Source organism: Panthera leo, chromosome A1 (genome assembly GCF_018350215.1).
Source record: "Panthera leo isolate Ple1 chromosome A1, P.leo_Ple1_pat1.1, whole genome shotgun sequence".
Taxonomy (NCBI): domain Eukaryota; kingdom Metazoa; phylum Chordata; class Mammalia; order Carnivora; family Felidae; genus Panthera; species Panthera leo.
In genome coordinates, this window is record NC_056679.1 from 199,154,235 (window position 1) to 199,166,712 (window position 12,478).

General features: G+C 46.0%; 1 protein-coding gene across 3 annotated transcripts; it reads right to left on the reverse strand.

Annotated features, from left to right (window-relative positions):
• Positions 1-567: 567 nt before the first annotated feature.
• FST (follistatin) lies at positions 568-6,698 on the reverse strand. 3 transcript variants are annotated; one of them, XM_042950105.1, is made up of 6 exons: positions 6,550-6,698; positions 4,489-4,680; positions 3,839-4,057; positions 3,280-3,504; positions 2,384-2,611; positions 568-1,417 (listed from the first exon to the last, which is right to left on the reverse strand). In XM_042950105.1, exons 1-6 carry the CDS (start codon positions 6,632-6,634, stop codon positions 1,335-1,337), a joined length of 1,032 nt encoding a protein of 343 aa, XP_042806039.1. In that variant the 5' UTR covers positions 6,635-6,698; the 3' UTR covers positions 568-1,334. The 3 variants fall into 3 exon arrangements, with proteins under 3 accessions (XP_042806039.1, XP_042806030.1, XP_042806044.1); XM_042950096.1 differs by having other exon boundaries at positions 2,384-2,614; XM_042950110.1 differs by lacking the exon at positions 568-1,417 and adding an exon at positions 1,609-1,681 and having other exon boundaries at positions 2,384-2,614.
• Positions 6,699-12,478: the final 5,780 nt, after the last annotated feature.

The following is a 12,478-nucleotide window of genomic DNA, read 5'->3' on the forward strand; positions in this document are numbered from 1 at the left end:
AGGCAAGATGATGGTGCTTTTAGGTATGTAGTAACTCCTGTCAAGGGGTTGCTGGACCTCAGATCCCTTTATGTGTCAGACTCCACTGAGGTGATTTGCAATTTACCTTGCTTTGGAGCTTCTATTGTCCTGGCTCACTCTATTTCTTAGCAAATATATCATATGCACTTTAACTCAAAAGCCCAAACGACTTCTCTAACATCAACAATTGAGACCATTGGCTTTTTAAAATTTTTTTATTTTTTCACTCATCATTTATTTACAAATACACATTATAACTTTTATATACATTGCACATTTACATGGTAGAAAAGTACAAAACTATATATTTAAATGAATTTATATTTAACTTGCCATGTTTGAAAATATAAAATTGCATCAGAAAAAAGTATTATGAAAAGCAAGAAACTTGAACTGATAAAGCTTTGATATAACTTTTAGCGACACGTTGTTTGAAAAGGAACTAATTTAAAAGGTACAGCAGAGTAGCTTACAGGAAACACCTAACAAAAGGTTGAATGTATAGCATTCCCTTCCTTCAGTCTCCGGGTACCCATATCAATTTCTTTGGATTTGTAACATCTTAAAAGTACATTATTAGAATTCTAACATTTCTATCACCCCTTCTCTCCCAAATCATGACAAGAGAACTGAACTAGGAGTTTCCTCAAAGATGTATCCTCTGTACCTTCTATTTGAGTCAGTTATAATGCCTTTTGGTCAGTCAAGATTCCTTGTAAACAAAACCCGAGGGATCATGTATGTACAGAACAGGCAGCAGAGAATCCAATAAATAAAAAAACATGACAGAAACTGACATGCAAGTTTGTTAAAGTGGAAAAGAGTCTAACAACAGTGAGATGAAGGGAGACAGATGAGTGAGTGAATAGTAAGGAATGGACTTAAATGGTTTACAAGGAAAAAAAAAAAAAGCTTTTACTTTACAAGCAAGAGACCTCACAATAAATAACAACTGCTCTTCCTTTCACGAATAAATTTCTTCAAAAACAAGGTGTACAGTCAACCAGACATTTTATGTATAAATTATAAAACATGACACAGTATAAATAAATGTCTACAAGTCTCAACTATGGGCCTCATCCAGTAGACCTCACAATGACTGCCTCTCCGTGTCCAATGAGTAACAAGGTGGCCTGGGAGAGAGCTCTAGGACAAACGTCCTTTATGTATAGTTTTCCCCCCAAATAAATAAGCATACACTTATTTACAGTATGGACAATATATTTTTTCTTTTCTTTTCTTTTTTCTTTCTTTTTTTTTTTTTTTTTTTTTTTGCCCAAAGGCTATATCAACACTGAACATTGGTGGAGGGTTTACCACTCTAGAATGGAAGATATAGGAAAGCTGTAGTCCTGGTCTTCATCTTCCTCTTCCTCCTCGGTGTCTTCCGAAATGGCTAGATGGGGGAATACAGGGGAGCTGTTGTTTAAATACGGACAACAACAGCGCAGAAGCAGCTCAGTGTATGTTTTCAAAGCCCTCTGAGACAGCCATATTACAGCGTTGCATTTTTATGTGACTTGCAGTGAGATGCTTTGTTTTTGGCATCTGCTGTTATGCAATAAGTTTAAAAAGCATTTTTTTTTAAAACATTATCTATGAAGTCAAAAACTGCAGAAAGTTCTGAAGAATCAATGGCTCAGGTTTTACGGGCAGATTCCTGAAATTAGATAAAAAGCGCTCGTGTTCTAGGTATAACTGCTTTGGGTCCTTAATTCAGAGTTAGTAGAGGCAACTGCGAAAAGCAGCAGCCCATGTGTGATAATATACAGCTGTCTTTGAAAAAGAAAAAAAAAAACAAACAAAAAACTTTTGAAGCAGTTAGTTTAGATTCAGGTGTTAATAAAGCAAACGGCCAAGCACATTACTACAGCAAAAGAATTAAGGGCAAATGACTAGAGCTAGGTTTTTAGAGGCAAGCCCGTTGATGATCATTGGACAAGTCCTAATGCTGGGAAACATTCCAGGGAATTTTTCTGTGGACCACTGAATTGCTGGTGAAATTTAGCAGCTACCTAATTTAAATTTTATTTTTAACGTTTATTTTTGAGAGACAGAGACAGAGTGTGAGCGGGGGAGGGGCAGAGAGTGAGGGAGACACAGATTCGGAAGCAGGCTCCAGGCTCTGAGCTGTTAGAGCCCCATGCGGGGCTCGAACCCACGAACCCACGAGCTGTGAGATCATGACCTGAGCCAAAGTCAGTCACTTAACCGACTGAGCCACCCAGGTGCCCCTAGCAGCTACCCAATTTAAACAGAAATGGGCTTATATTGGAAGGTTTTCGTGCTTTTGAGGTCTCCGTTCCCTAGGGCTTGCCTGGGAAGGCCTCACATGGCGGCGAAGGTTAGAAACTGTACTTACAGTTGCAAGATCCGGAGTGCTTGACTTCCAGCAGCACACCTGAGGAGCAGGCAGCCTCCTTCATGGCACACTCACTGGCGTAAGTGGCATTGTCACTGGCACAGACAGGCTCCTCGGACTTACTCTCGGGGCACAGCTCATCGCAGAGGGAACACCGGCCTCTGCCAACCTTGAAATCCCATAAACACTTTTTTCCACCAGTGCACTGGATATCTTCACAGGACTTTGCTTCTAGGATATAATACACCTGTGATGAGTAAATTGCTTTCCCTCCTCTCCCTGTTTTTCCCTTTCTTTAGTCCTCTGTCAGTAAAGACAAACATATAGCTTATGATTTGCTAACAGGATAATGGAGATCTCATGCAAAAATGCTTGACAATAAAACTGAAACTTAAACACACACGGTCCCTACACTCCCTACTAGTACACAAAAATAGTATTTTGGGGGAACAGGTTACCACAGTATCCTGGAATTAATAAGGATTTCATTATTTCCCTCAAGTGAAATCTTTTGAAAAATAAAGAATTCCATCAGTATTAGAATCTGATAACAGATTTTCAGTAACTGTTAAGCAATTATTTCTTGCTTACAGCAAGTCTAGCACCTAAAAAATGTGTAAAATTGAGTGAATTCTAAGTTTTCCAAGACAGAAAGTTGTTTCCCATTTCTTGCTGGCATTTCAACATATATGCCAATGCTTCCAGAAGATAACTGTTTCCTTGAGGAATGCTGTGGTTACCACAGTTTACCCAAACTGGAGACTAGTTCCCCCTTTGGTGAAACTATGCCTTACGGGGCGAATCTGGGCTTATTTGATTGACCTCACAGCTTTACCAGTAGAACTAGCCTTTCTGACCATGTTTCCACTTTTCCTTCCTTAATCCAGAATACCTACTGATACACTTTCCCTCATAGGCTAATCCAATCGATCTGCCCAGTAGGCAGGTAGCCTTCCTCAGGTGACAGGCACTGGAGTAGGTCACTCCATCATTCCCACAGAGATACTGTTCAGAGGAGGTGGGCTCTGGGCAAATCCGGTTACACGTCACACAGTAAGCATTGTTAGTCTGGTCCACCACACATGTGGAGCTGCCTGGACAGAAAACATCCCGACATGTCTCTGAAATAAAGAAGGAAAGAAATACACATTAACAATAGGCACTTCCTGGCTGTTCGGGAGTGAGCATTTGATATTATCAAGGAAATCATAAAAGGAAGCACCCAGCTTTTCAACAAGCACTTTGGGAACCCAGTGGTTTCAAGAGAAAATCTATGACCCTAGGTTGGTCCCGTCTGAGTTCTTAAGAAGTCTTCAGAACATTAAAAAAGTCTGCTTTGTTTTGCATCATCATCATTATTAGGCTCTTAGGGTGGACAATACCACACCCCAGGGGTCTTCCAGCGGGTCCACCTCAGGTGGAAAGCTGGAGGGGGGGGAACCAGGGAGGACCTACTTTTACATTTGCCCTGGTACTGGACTTCCAGTTCCGGCTGCTCTTTACATCTGGCCTTGAGGAGTGCACATTCGTTGCGGTAGGTTTTCCCATCCAGCCCGCAGACTGGCCCTTTCCAGGTGATGTTGGAACAGTCTGGGGCACAGACGCAGCGGGGTTTGTTCTTCTTGTTCATTCGGCACTTTTTCCCGGGTCCACAGTCCACGTTCTCACATGTCTCTAAGGGTTGGAAAGAGGGATGGATCAAAGCCAGGGCCAGGCAGTATGCAAGTCAGCCAGGAGGGCTGTGGAGGCCTTGCAGGACCCACCCTGTGGCCAAGAGTTCCCGCCAGAGGGGTCCAGCTCTCTCCTAGTAGTTGAGGAGGGGGTGGGGATGGGGGTGGGGTCAGTGGTCTGCACCCTATACTCAAATCTCTCTCAAAGAGTGCGAGTTGGTTGGCTCCACCACCACACTTGGCCAGTAAGTCCAGGAACCTCTGGCAACCATGTTTTGCCGGCAGTGTGTACCAGGCAAGATTCAACCCGAAAGTCTTACCGGGACTGCGGGAAGATAGAGGGAACCCACGAACGCACCCCAGCTGGGCAACGGGGAAGGTGAGGATAAGACGCCCTCTACTGAGGGCCTGGAAACTGGGGAGGAAGAGTCCTACCTTTACAGGGGATGCAGTTGGGGGCGCCCCCGTTGAAAATCATCCACTTGAAGAGCGTGTTGTCATTTACATCCTCCTCGGTCCACGAGGTGCTCAGGCGGCCGGTGCTGCAGCACTCCTCCTTGCTCAGTTCGGTCTTGTACAGGACCTGGCAGCGGCCGTTCTTCGCTTGGCGGAGCCAGCAATTCCCAGCTGCGAGGAGACAGGGGTGGGGAGGTGGGTGAGCGAGAGGAGAGGCGGAGTAGGGGGAGGGAGGGGGCGAGGTGGCGAGCTTGCGAGGGAAGGAGGAGACCCAGCGGGGATGGGGCGGGAGTGACTGTGGAGGAGTAGAGAGACATGGGAGAGAAAAGCAGAAAATAAATGGAAGGGAGTGAAGGGGTGGGGAAAGGGGGGCGGAGGAGACGGTTGAAGAGGTGGGAGGTGGGTGAGGGGGAAGGAGAGCGAGAAGCCAGAGCGCCCCAGCCATATCAATGTCAGTTACCAGTGACCCAGACACAACACGTGCAGCTTGCATTGACTTTTACTAGACTGTTTACTTTTATTCGTCCCATTTCATAACCTGCAGCGACTCGAAGAGCAGATTAAAGAACCTGACAAAAACAGGATGCGACGGATGTTTTTACATGTTGGTTTCATGTAGGCGGTACGAGTATTATTTGTGACAGAGGTTAAGAGAGTAGGAGAACTTGAGAGAGGGAGAGACCGACAGACACACACAACAGGAACAGATCAAGCAAAAGGCACTTGTGAAAAATGAAAGCAAAAAAGCAGCCGGGCCCTGCCCGGAGCTGCCCCGCGCGGCCTCGAGGCGCAGCCCGCCCGCCCGGCCCGTTTTGCAATCCGCCAGACCCAGAGGACGCCCGCGGCCACCGCGGTCTTTCGAAATCTCCGAGGGCAGCTTTTCTCGGCGCCCACGTCCGCGGCACCCAGGCAGCGCCTCGCCCCGAAAGGTGAGGGCGGCGAGGGGGCAGTGCCCAGGGGGACAGCTCACAACACACTCAAAACGCTAACGCTAAAGAAGGAAAGTTACACGTCTGTCTCCAGGAAAGTGTAGGGGAAAAAAGAACAGGGGAAGGGGCGGCTTCCTACTATTTCACGGCAACATATACCTAGCTCATACCTACCGAGAGAAATCTTTGCAAGTACTTTCCCCTCCCCCCCCCCTCCCCCCGCCTTCCCAGGTTCGCGTTTGGGTCAGGAAGTCTTCTTAGGAACCATCAATACAATTTGAACAATCATTGGACCGCAAGCTGCTATTATTATTATTTTTAAAAATTGTGTCCGAAGACTCACTGCAATAAATTTGATTAAAAAAAAAAAACCCAAACTTTAGAAATTTGCTCTTAATGCATCTCAGAAATTAAAGAAGTTGTGAGGTCCTTCCTCGCTGTTCTCCATAAAGTTAGTCGGAGGAATGAGGCACAGAGAAAAAAAAATTGTGAACTACTCAAAACACTCCGGGGTAAATTTTTTTTTTTTTTTTTTTTTTTTTTTTTTGCGGGGTTGGGGGGAAGGGGTTGGAAGAAGCATCCACTAGGCAGAAAACTACTTCCCTCTAAAATTTTCAGCACCCACATCTCCAAGTTTGGGCAAAGTTGCTGAAACCACGTCCCCCGGCCACTGAAGAAATTTCAGTATCTACCCCCATCCCCCAGTCATTTTTTAAAGTATCCAAAAGATGTGGGAGGGAAAGAGGTTACAGTGCAAATGGATCGACTGAAATCTCCAGGCTACTGATGCCTGTCCCCTTCTTCAGAGCCAAAATAGGGGAGATAACATCTAAACTCATTATGTCCAGAACTTGGAGCATCTAACCCTAACTACTGAGAGAGGCTCCAGCTTACTCCCTTTCCTTTTAAAGGATAACCGCGCTCCCAACTCGGCTGGCAGTCCGAAAGTGTCACTGCCTTCAGTTTTCCCACTTCACTCCATCCCGGAGTCGCTAAGTTGGTCCAAAATCTTCCGAGAGCAGCGTTGCTTAGAACAGACCCGGTGCAGACGACAGTAAAGTACAAACCCCTGCCCGCAGCCGAGCCTCCCAGCGCATCCCCCCTCGCTTACCCTGGGCGCTGCGGTCCTCCATGAACTGGCAGAGCAGCAGCAGCAGGAGGCACAGCCCGCCGGGCTGGTGCCTGGGACCGACCATCGTGGGGGCAGACGCGGGGCGAGGAGTGCGGCGGCGCGGGGAGCGGGCGCGGCGGCGGGTGGCTCGGGCGAGCGGCGCGCGTCGCAAAGGCGAGCGGCGGAGGGCGCAGCGATCCCGGCGCAGCCCCGCGCTCGCCGCCGGCCGCCCGCGCGATTCAATGGACGTCAGAAGCCGGGCGCAGCCGCGCTTTAAATCTAGACGGGGGTCTCCGCGGTTTGCGGTGGGCGGTCTCCCAGTGTGTGGGGCAGTGGGAGGGCGGCCGCGAGCAAGGGTGTGCGCGGCTCCTTGGGGGTGGGGAGCTTTTAAAAGTTCAGTGTGAATCAGGTGACATTTCCCACCTTCTGGAAACCCTTCCCAATTATCTGTTGGAGGTGCCCGAAATCAAAGCGGCAGGAGGGGAATCGCCGAGTTCTTATTTGCGTAGGAGGGAGAGGGAGGGGGAAGGCGGCCGGGCGGGGGGTGGGGGCGACGCTTCGGGGGTGGGGAGTGGGGAAGAACACCCACTTCAAGTCCTGCACGCCGCCGCTCGCAGGCAACGCCGGCGCGTCCGGGGTGGCGTGTCTGTGTGAGTGTGAGTGTGTGTGAGAGAGAGAGAGAGTGTGTGTGTGTGTGTGTGTGTGTGTGTGTGTGTGTGTGTGTGTGTGCAGGGGGGCGCGGTGGGGGCGCTGGAGGAGGAGGCGGCGGCGGCGGCGGGCGGAGCGGAGCTGTGGTGGTGGTGGTGGGGGGGAACCCGGGAGTTTGTCTCTCCTCCCGCTCCTCCGCTCCAGAAAGACTTTGCAAACGCCCAGAGAGCCCGGAGCTGCTGAAATACCCGGGTGGCGGCCGGGTCGGAGCGCGCTGGCCCCGCCGCTCCGCCGGGGCGCGCGGCAGTTTTAGGCCCCCGCAGCCTGGGCGCGGGACCGGCGAGGTTTTGTGTCTGGGTCTGTGCGTGCCTGACTGTGCGGCCACCCCCCGTCCGGAGTTGGGGCTAAGAACCCCAGCGCCGGCGCCTTCCACCTTGGCTGAGCGGGGCCGAGACGCGGCCCTCGGTCTCGACGAGTCACAAGCAAACAAAAATGTTTAACACCTCGGGCCCGGCCTCCCCCCCGTCACAGTCTCGCCCTCTCCCTTTCTTTTCTCCCCTTTCACTTCGCGGCGTCTGGAGTCGGAGCCTGGAGCGGGGGCGCCGACGTAGGCGGTCTGCCCCCCCTCCCCGGCTCGGAGACTCCCCAGTTTCTGTCCTGTGTGCCTGTCTGTCTCTCAGTCTCCTTCTCAGCTCGCTCGCTCTCCCTCTCTCTCTCTCCCTCTCTCTGTCTGTCTCTCTCTCTCTCTGTCTCTCTCGGTTCGCGGAATAAAAAAGATTGCAACATCGATAATGAACTTCTGTAGCCTCAGTTTATTAAGCACAGTGCCTGGCATTCTTCGCTGAAAGTTGGCGGGTCTCTCATTTATAACATTTTTGGCACTGCTGAATGAAACTGAGGAGGCGATATTTCCTTTTATATAAAACGATTACTTCACGGAAAATGCTATATTGTTTATTCCAAAGCTGCCTTTTAAATTTCCATTCTTTTCGCTTCTGGAGCCCGAAGGACAACAGACAGCGAAGTATGCAGACAAAATTCTTGGACATTCGCAGGTCACTGGGATTTGTTCTTCCACAGATTTCAAATCCGCCCCTCTTCGCCCTCCCTCAAGCCTCCCCCCGCCAGACTGCCCCCCCATTCCTGCTTTCGCCCTCCCCCCACCCAACATCACCCCCCCCCTTTCCACAACTGCAAATAACTCAGTGATAACAGATTTTTTTCCACCAACTGCAGGAGATAGTGCTAATCTTTTAATAAAAGATCCCATTACAATGGGATCTGTCTGGACAGACTATAATAGATCCCGAAATACAGCCGTGCTAATATTAGAAGACAGTTGTTTGGGTGCCTCTCAGACGGGCCCAAGCCCCCCTTTGAAAGTGGGCATGAATCACAAAGCCCCGCGGCCGCCGCACCTGCACCGCGCGCATTCGGTGCAGCAGGCTGGTAAAAACGGGTGACCTCGCCGCTGCTTTTCGCTTTATAATTACCGTCCTGAGGACGGGAGAGGAGGGGTGCGGGCGGTCTGGGGGTGGGGGGCTGGCTTTCTGCTGACTTCAGACGGCTCTGGGGTCTCCACATCCTTCTTAATATTTCCAGATTTATTCTTTCTCTCTCTCTCTCTCCTCCCTCTTCTCTTTCCCTCCCGTCCGCCCACTCCTTCTCTTTTCTCTTTCCCTCCCTCGTCCCCGAGTCTGCTCAAACTCCCCCCTCCCCTCTTTCTTTCCCGTCTTCCTTTCTTTCTTCCCTCCAACGCAGCATTAATGTAGAGTTGTTTAGTGCCCTCTAATGGCAGACGACATTAACAATTAATAGCAAACTGTCCCCATTGCAGGAGCTGCCCCTCAATGGCAGAGTTCCAAAGTTGAATTTATTTCTTCTTTATTCAGGGAGGTGGATATAGTGCTTATATATAGTAAAGTGCTGGAGGGAAACTTTGCTTGCTTCCCTTCAAGTCTTTTTTCCCCAGGATAACAGCCGGAAGAAAGAGGAAAGCTAACAATTACTGTTATTTGACTTTTGTGTGTGTGTAAAAATTTGTCTTAATAGCAGCAAGAGACACAGCTTTTGTTTTAGCTAGGCTTATCAAACCATGTATCTAGAATTGGAAAATAAGTTAGATATTCTAAATACATAAAAGATCTTGGCTGGTAGATGGTTGGATCTTATGGCAGTGCTACCAATAGCCATTGAAAAACTTTAAGACCCAAAAGTAATTATATGAACTTGTATTTGTCCCCTGTTTAAAGACATTTATTGTTCCCAAATCTACTGTAGTCCCTTAAAGTTTGGAAAATCTAATTGTAGTTAGATTTTACAGCCTAGGACCATACAAAACATTAAAATTTTACTTGTGGTTGGTCATATATGAAGTCATCTTGCTTAGAGGAGTATAAGACAACATTTTAATCCATGGTTTATTTTCCCAATCCTTTTGGAAAGATGATTCTAGAGACCATCATTTCTTCATATTTTATAACATATAACAATGAAAATGGTGATGTAGCTTGCATGTTCTTATTAGATTTAACTTGTTCAATTACATGTACATATACAGTATGTTAATATAAAGAGAGCATAACAGTTATATGCAATATGGCTTTTTTGGGGGGGATCTATGTGATTAAATAAAACTTGTAATAGAGTCAGTTTTGGGGGGTTTAATAAAAATATTTATCTGGATTTTTGAGCAAAAGTATTTGGTTTATGTAGGTAGTTAATTTACACGTAGAGAGGCAACTGGTGTAGTAAACACTTTCTAAATTCATTTAATCCAAGGTGTGTCTACACAATTCTGTATGATGGATAAGAAGTAAAAATTCTGTTTCCATTTTATTTTTTGTCTACGTAATGCCAAATACTCGGACTGGTCATTTGACAAAATCAAGTGCATTGACTAGTTGCTTTGGCATCATGTAATTGTCTAGGCTGGCCCAAACAGACACAGGAGCTCTCCTTGTAAAAAAAAAAAAAAATGTCACCTCTCATAAGAGTGCTCCAGTACTAGAGGCAGACCCAATACAGGATTACTTCTCGCCCCAGTGAGGGTGGCCCTGCAGGTCAGGGTTGAGGTCACTAGCAAACACACTGTGGAAAACACAAATGCTGTGTTGCTTTTGCCCTTGTGAATAAGCAGCTTGGTGTTTGTTTAATGATACAAGCTCATCCTGTTTTTCAGCTGCACCTTGGATAGTATTGATCTGTTTGGGAGAATGTCTGCTCTGAATCGGCACAGATCAGTCATCAGAACTCTTGTTGGTCTGGGTTATCTTCTGGCCAATTCAAGGAAATGAGACATAGGTCAATACTGGTTCCATATGGGCCTCCTATGGGCATCAACAAGAGACCCATCCAATTTCTGTGGTATGAAATGCTATCACACCTGTTCAATGCCATCACAGAAAAACAGCTGCTATTTTTTTTTTTTTTTGCTGTTTTATCTCCTGTAAATGTTAAATATTGGGTTTGTGGATGTCTAAATGTCAAGGGGACATTTTAAAATAAAAATGCCTTCTTTCATTTTTGTTGTATGCCTCTAAGTTTGACTTCTTATTTTTTTCCTTTCTGCTCTGCCAAAAAAGTAAATGTAAATTATGAGAAACACAATAGGACCACTTTGTAACTGACTTTCTGGGCAGCACACAAAAAGACTGCTGTTCTCTGATTGTTTTTTTGTCAGCTTCAAAAGCTGTCTTCCTTCTGAAGTTTATAAATTTAAAATATTAGAGTTTAGCAAATGATTCAATCTAGCTCTGAAGATATCTACTTGAAATCATATGATTGTTGTTTGAGACCAGAACTGACCTGGTTAAATTTCAATCTCTAATAAGGGAATATGTATGGAGGGGGTGGGATGAAGTTATGTATGGAAAATTTGAAAGTCATAAACTGTGTAGCTTTTATTTTTTGCCTTAAAGTTAAGTGTTCGATTTTTTTGAAATTAGGTGTTTGGCAAAATGAATATTAAAATTTCAAATGCAAAGAAATAATCTTGTAGAATTTAAACACTTGATAAGTAGGCTGAAGTGATTTTAAAATCAGATTTTGTTCTTCTAGGTACATAAACATCTACTTAATGCGTCATGGTTTGAAATTGTGCAACTTCATAGGCTAGAATGAGGATTTGAGGTAGGGTGGGGGATAATAGTTCTGTATTAGCTGAATTGTTGCAGAACTAAAAAGTTAAGAAATGTGAGTACATAAAAGCAATGTTTATCCAAGATGTCCAAACCAATTGATTAAGTTTTTTAAAAAGTCATTAGAATATATGTTTTTAATATAGTACTGAGAAAACAATTGATTACCTGAACTTTTCTCTTTTCACTATTGCATTGATGTTATGTAGAGCCAGTCATCATGGACATCTCGTTCTTTCTGATACTACCTGTCTCTGTATAACATTTTTTTTTTAAAGATTTTTTTTTTGTAAGTAATCTCTATACCCAACATGGAGCCTGAACTCACAACCCTGAGATCAAGAGTTGCAAACTCTACCCACTAAGCCAGCCAGACACCCCTTTGTATGACATTTTTTAAAAAGTTTATTTGTTTATTTTGAGAGAGAAAGAGAGAGAGAGTGAGGGAGTGCATGCATGGGTGAGGGAGGGGCAGAGAGAAAGGGAGAGAGAGAATCCCAAGCAGGCTCTGCAGTGTCAGCACAGAGACCCATGTGGGGCTTGAACTGACCAACCATGAGATCATGACCTGAACTGAGATCAAGAGTCATGCTTAACCAAATGAGCCACCCAGGAGCCCCTAGCACTTAAAAAAAATTTTTTTTAATGTTTATTTATTTTTGAGAGAAAGAGAGAGAGAGAATCAGAAGCATGCTCCAGGCTCTGAGCTGTCAGCACAGGGCCTGACATGGGGCTTGAACCCATGAACTGTGAGATCATGACCCGAACCAAAGTCGGACGAATAAATGACTGAGCCGCCCAGGCGTGTCTCTAGCACTTTATTTTTAAAGATTTAAAAAATTTTTATATTATTTTTATTTAAACATTTTTTAAAAAAGATTTTGTTTATATTTTTGAGAGAGAGCATGACTAAGGGGAGGTGCAGTGGGGGACAGAGAGAGAGAGAGAGAGAGAGAGAGAGAGAGAGAGAATCCCAAGTAGGCTCCATGCTCAGTGTGGAACCCAACATGGGGCTTGATCCCATGACCTTGAGATCATGACCTGAGCCAAAATCAAGAGTCCAACGCTTAACTGACTGAGCTACCCAGGGGCCCCTAATGTTTAGCACTTTTAACCCCTGATACCATTTACAGGGGAGGAGG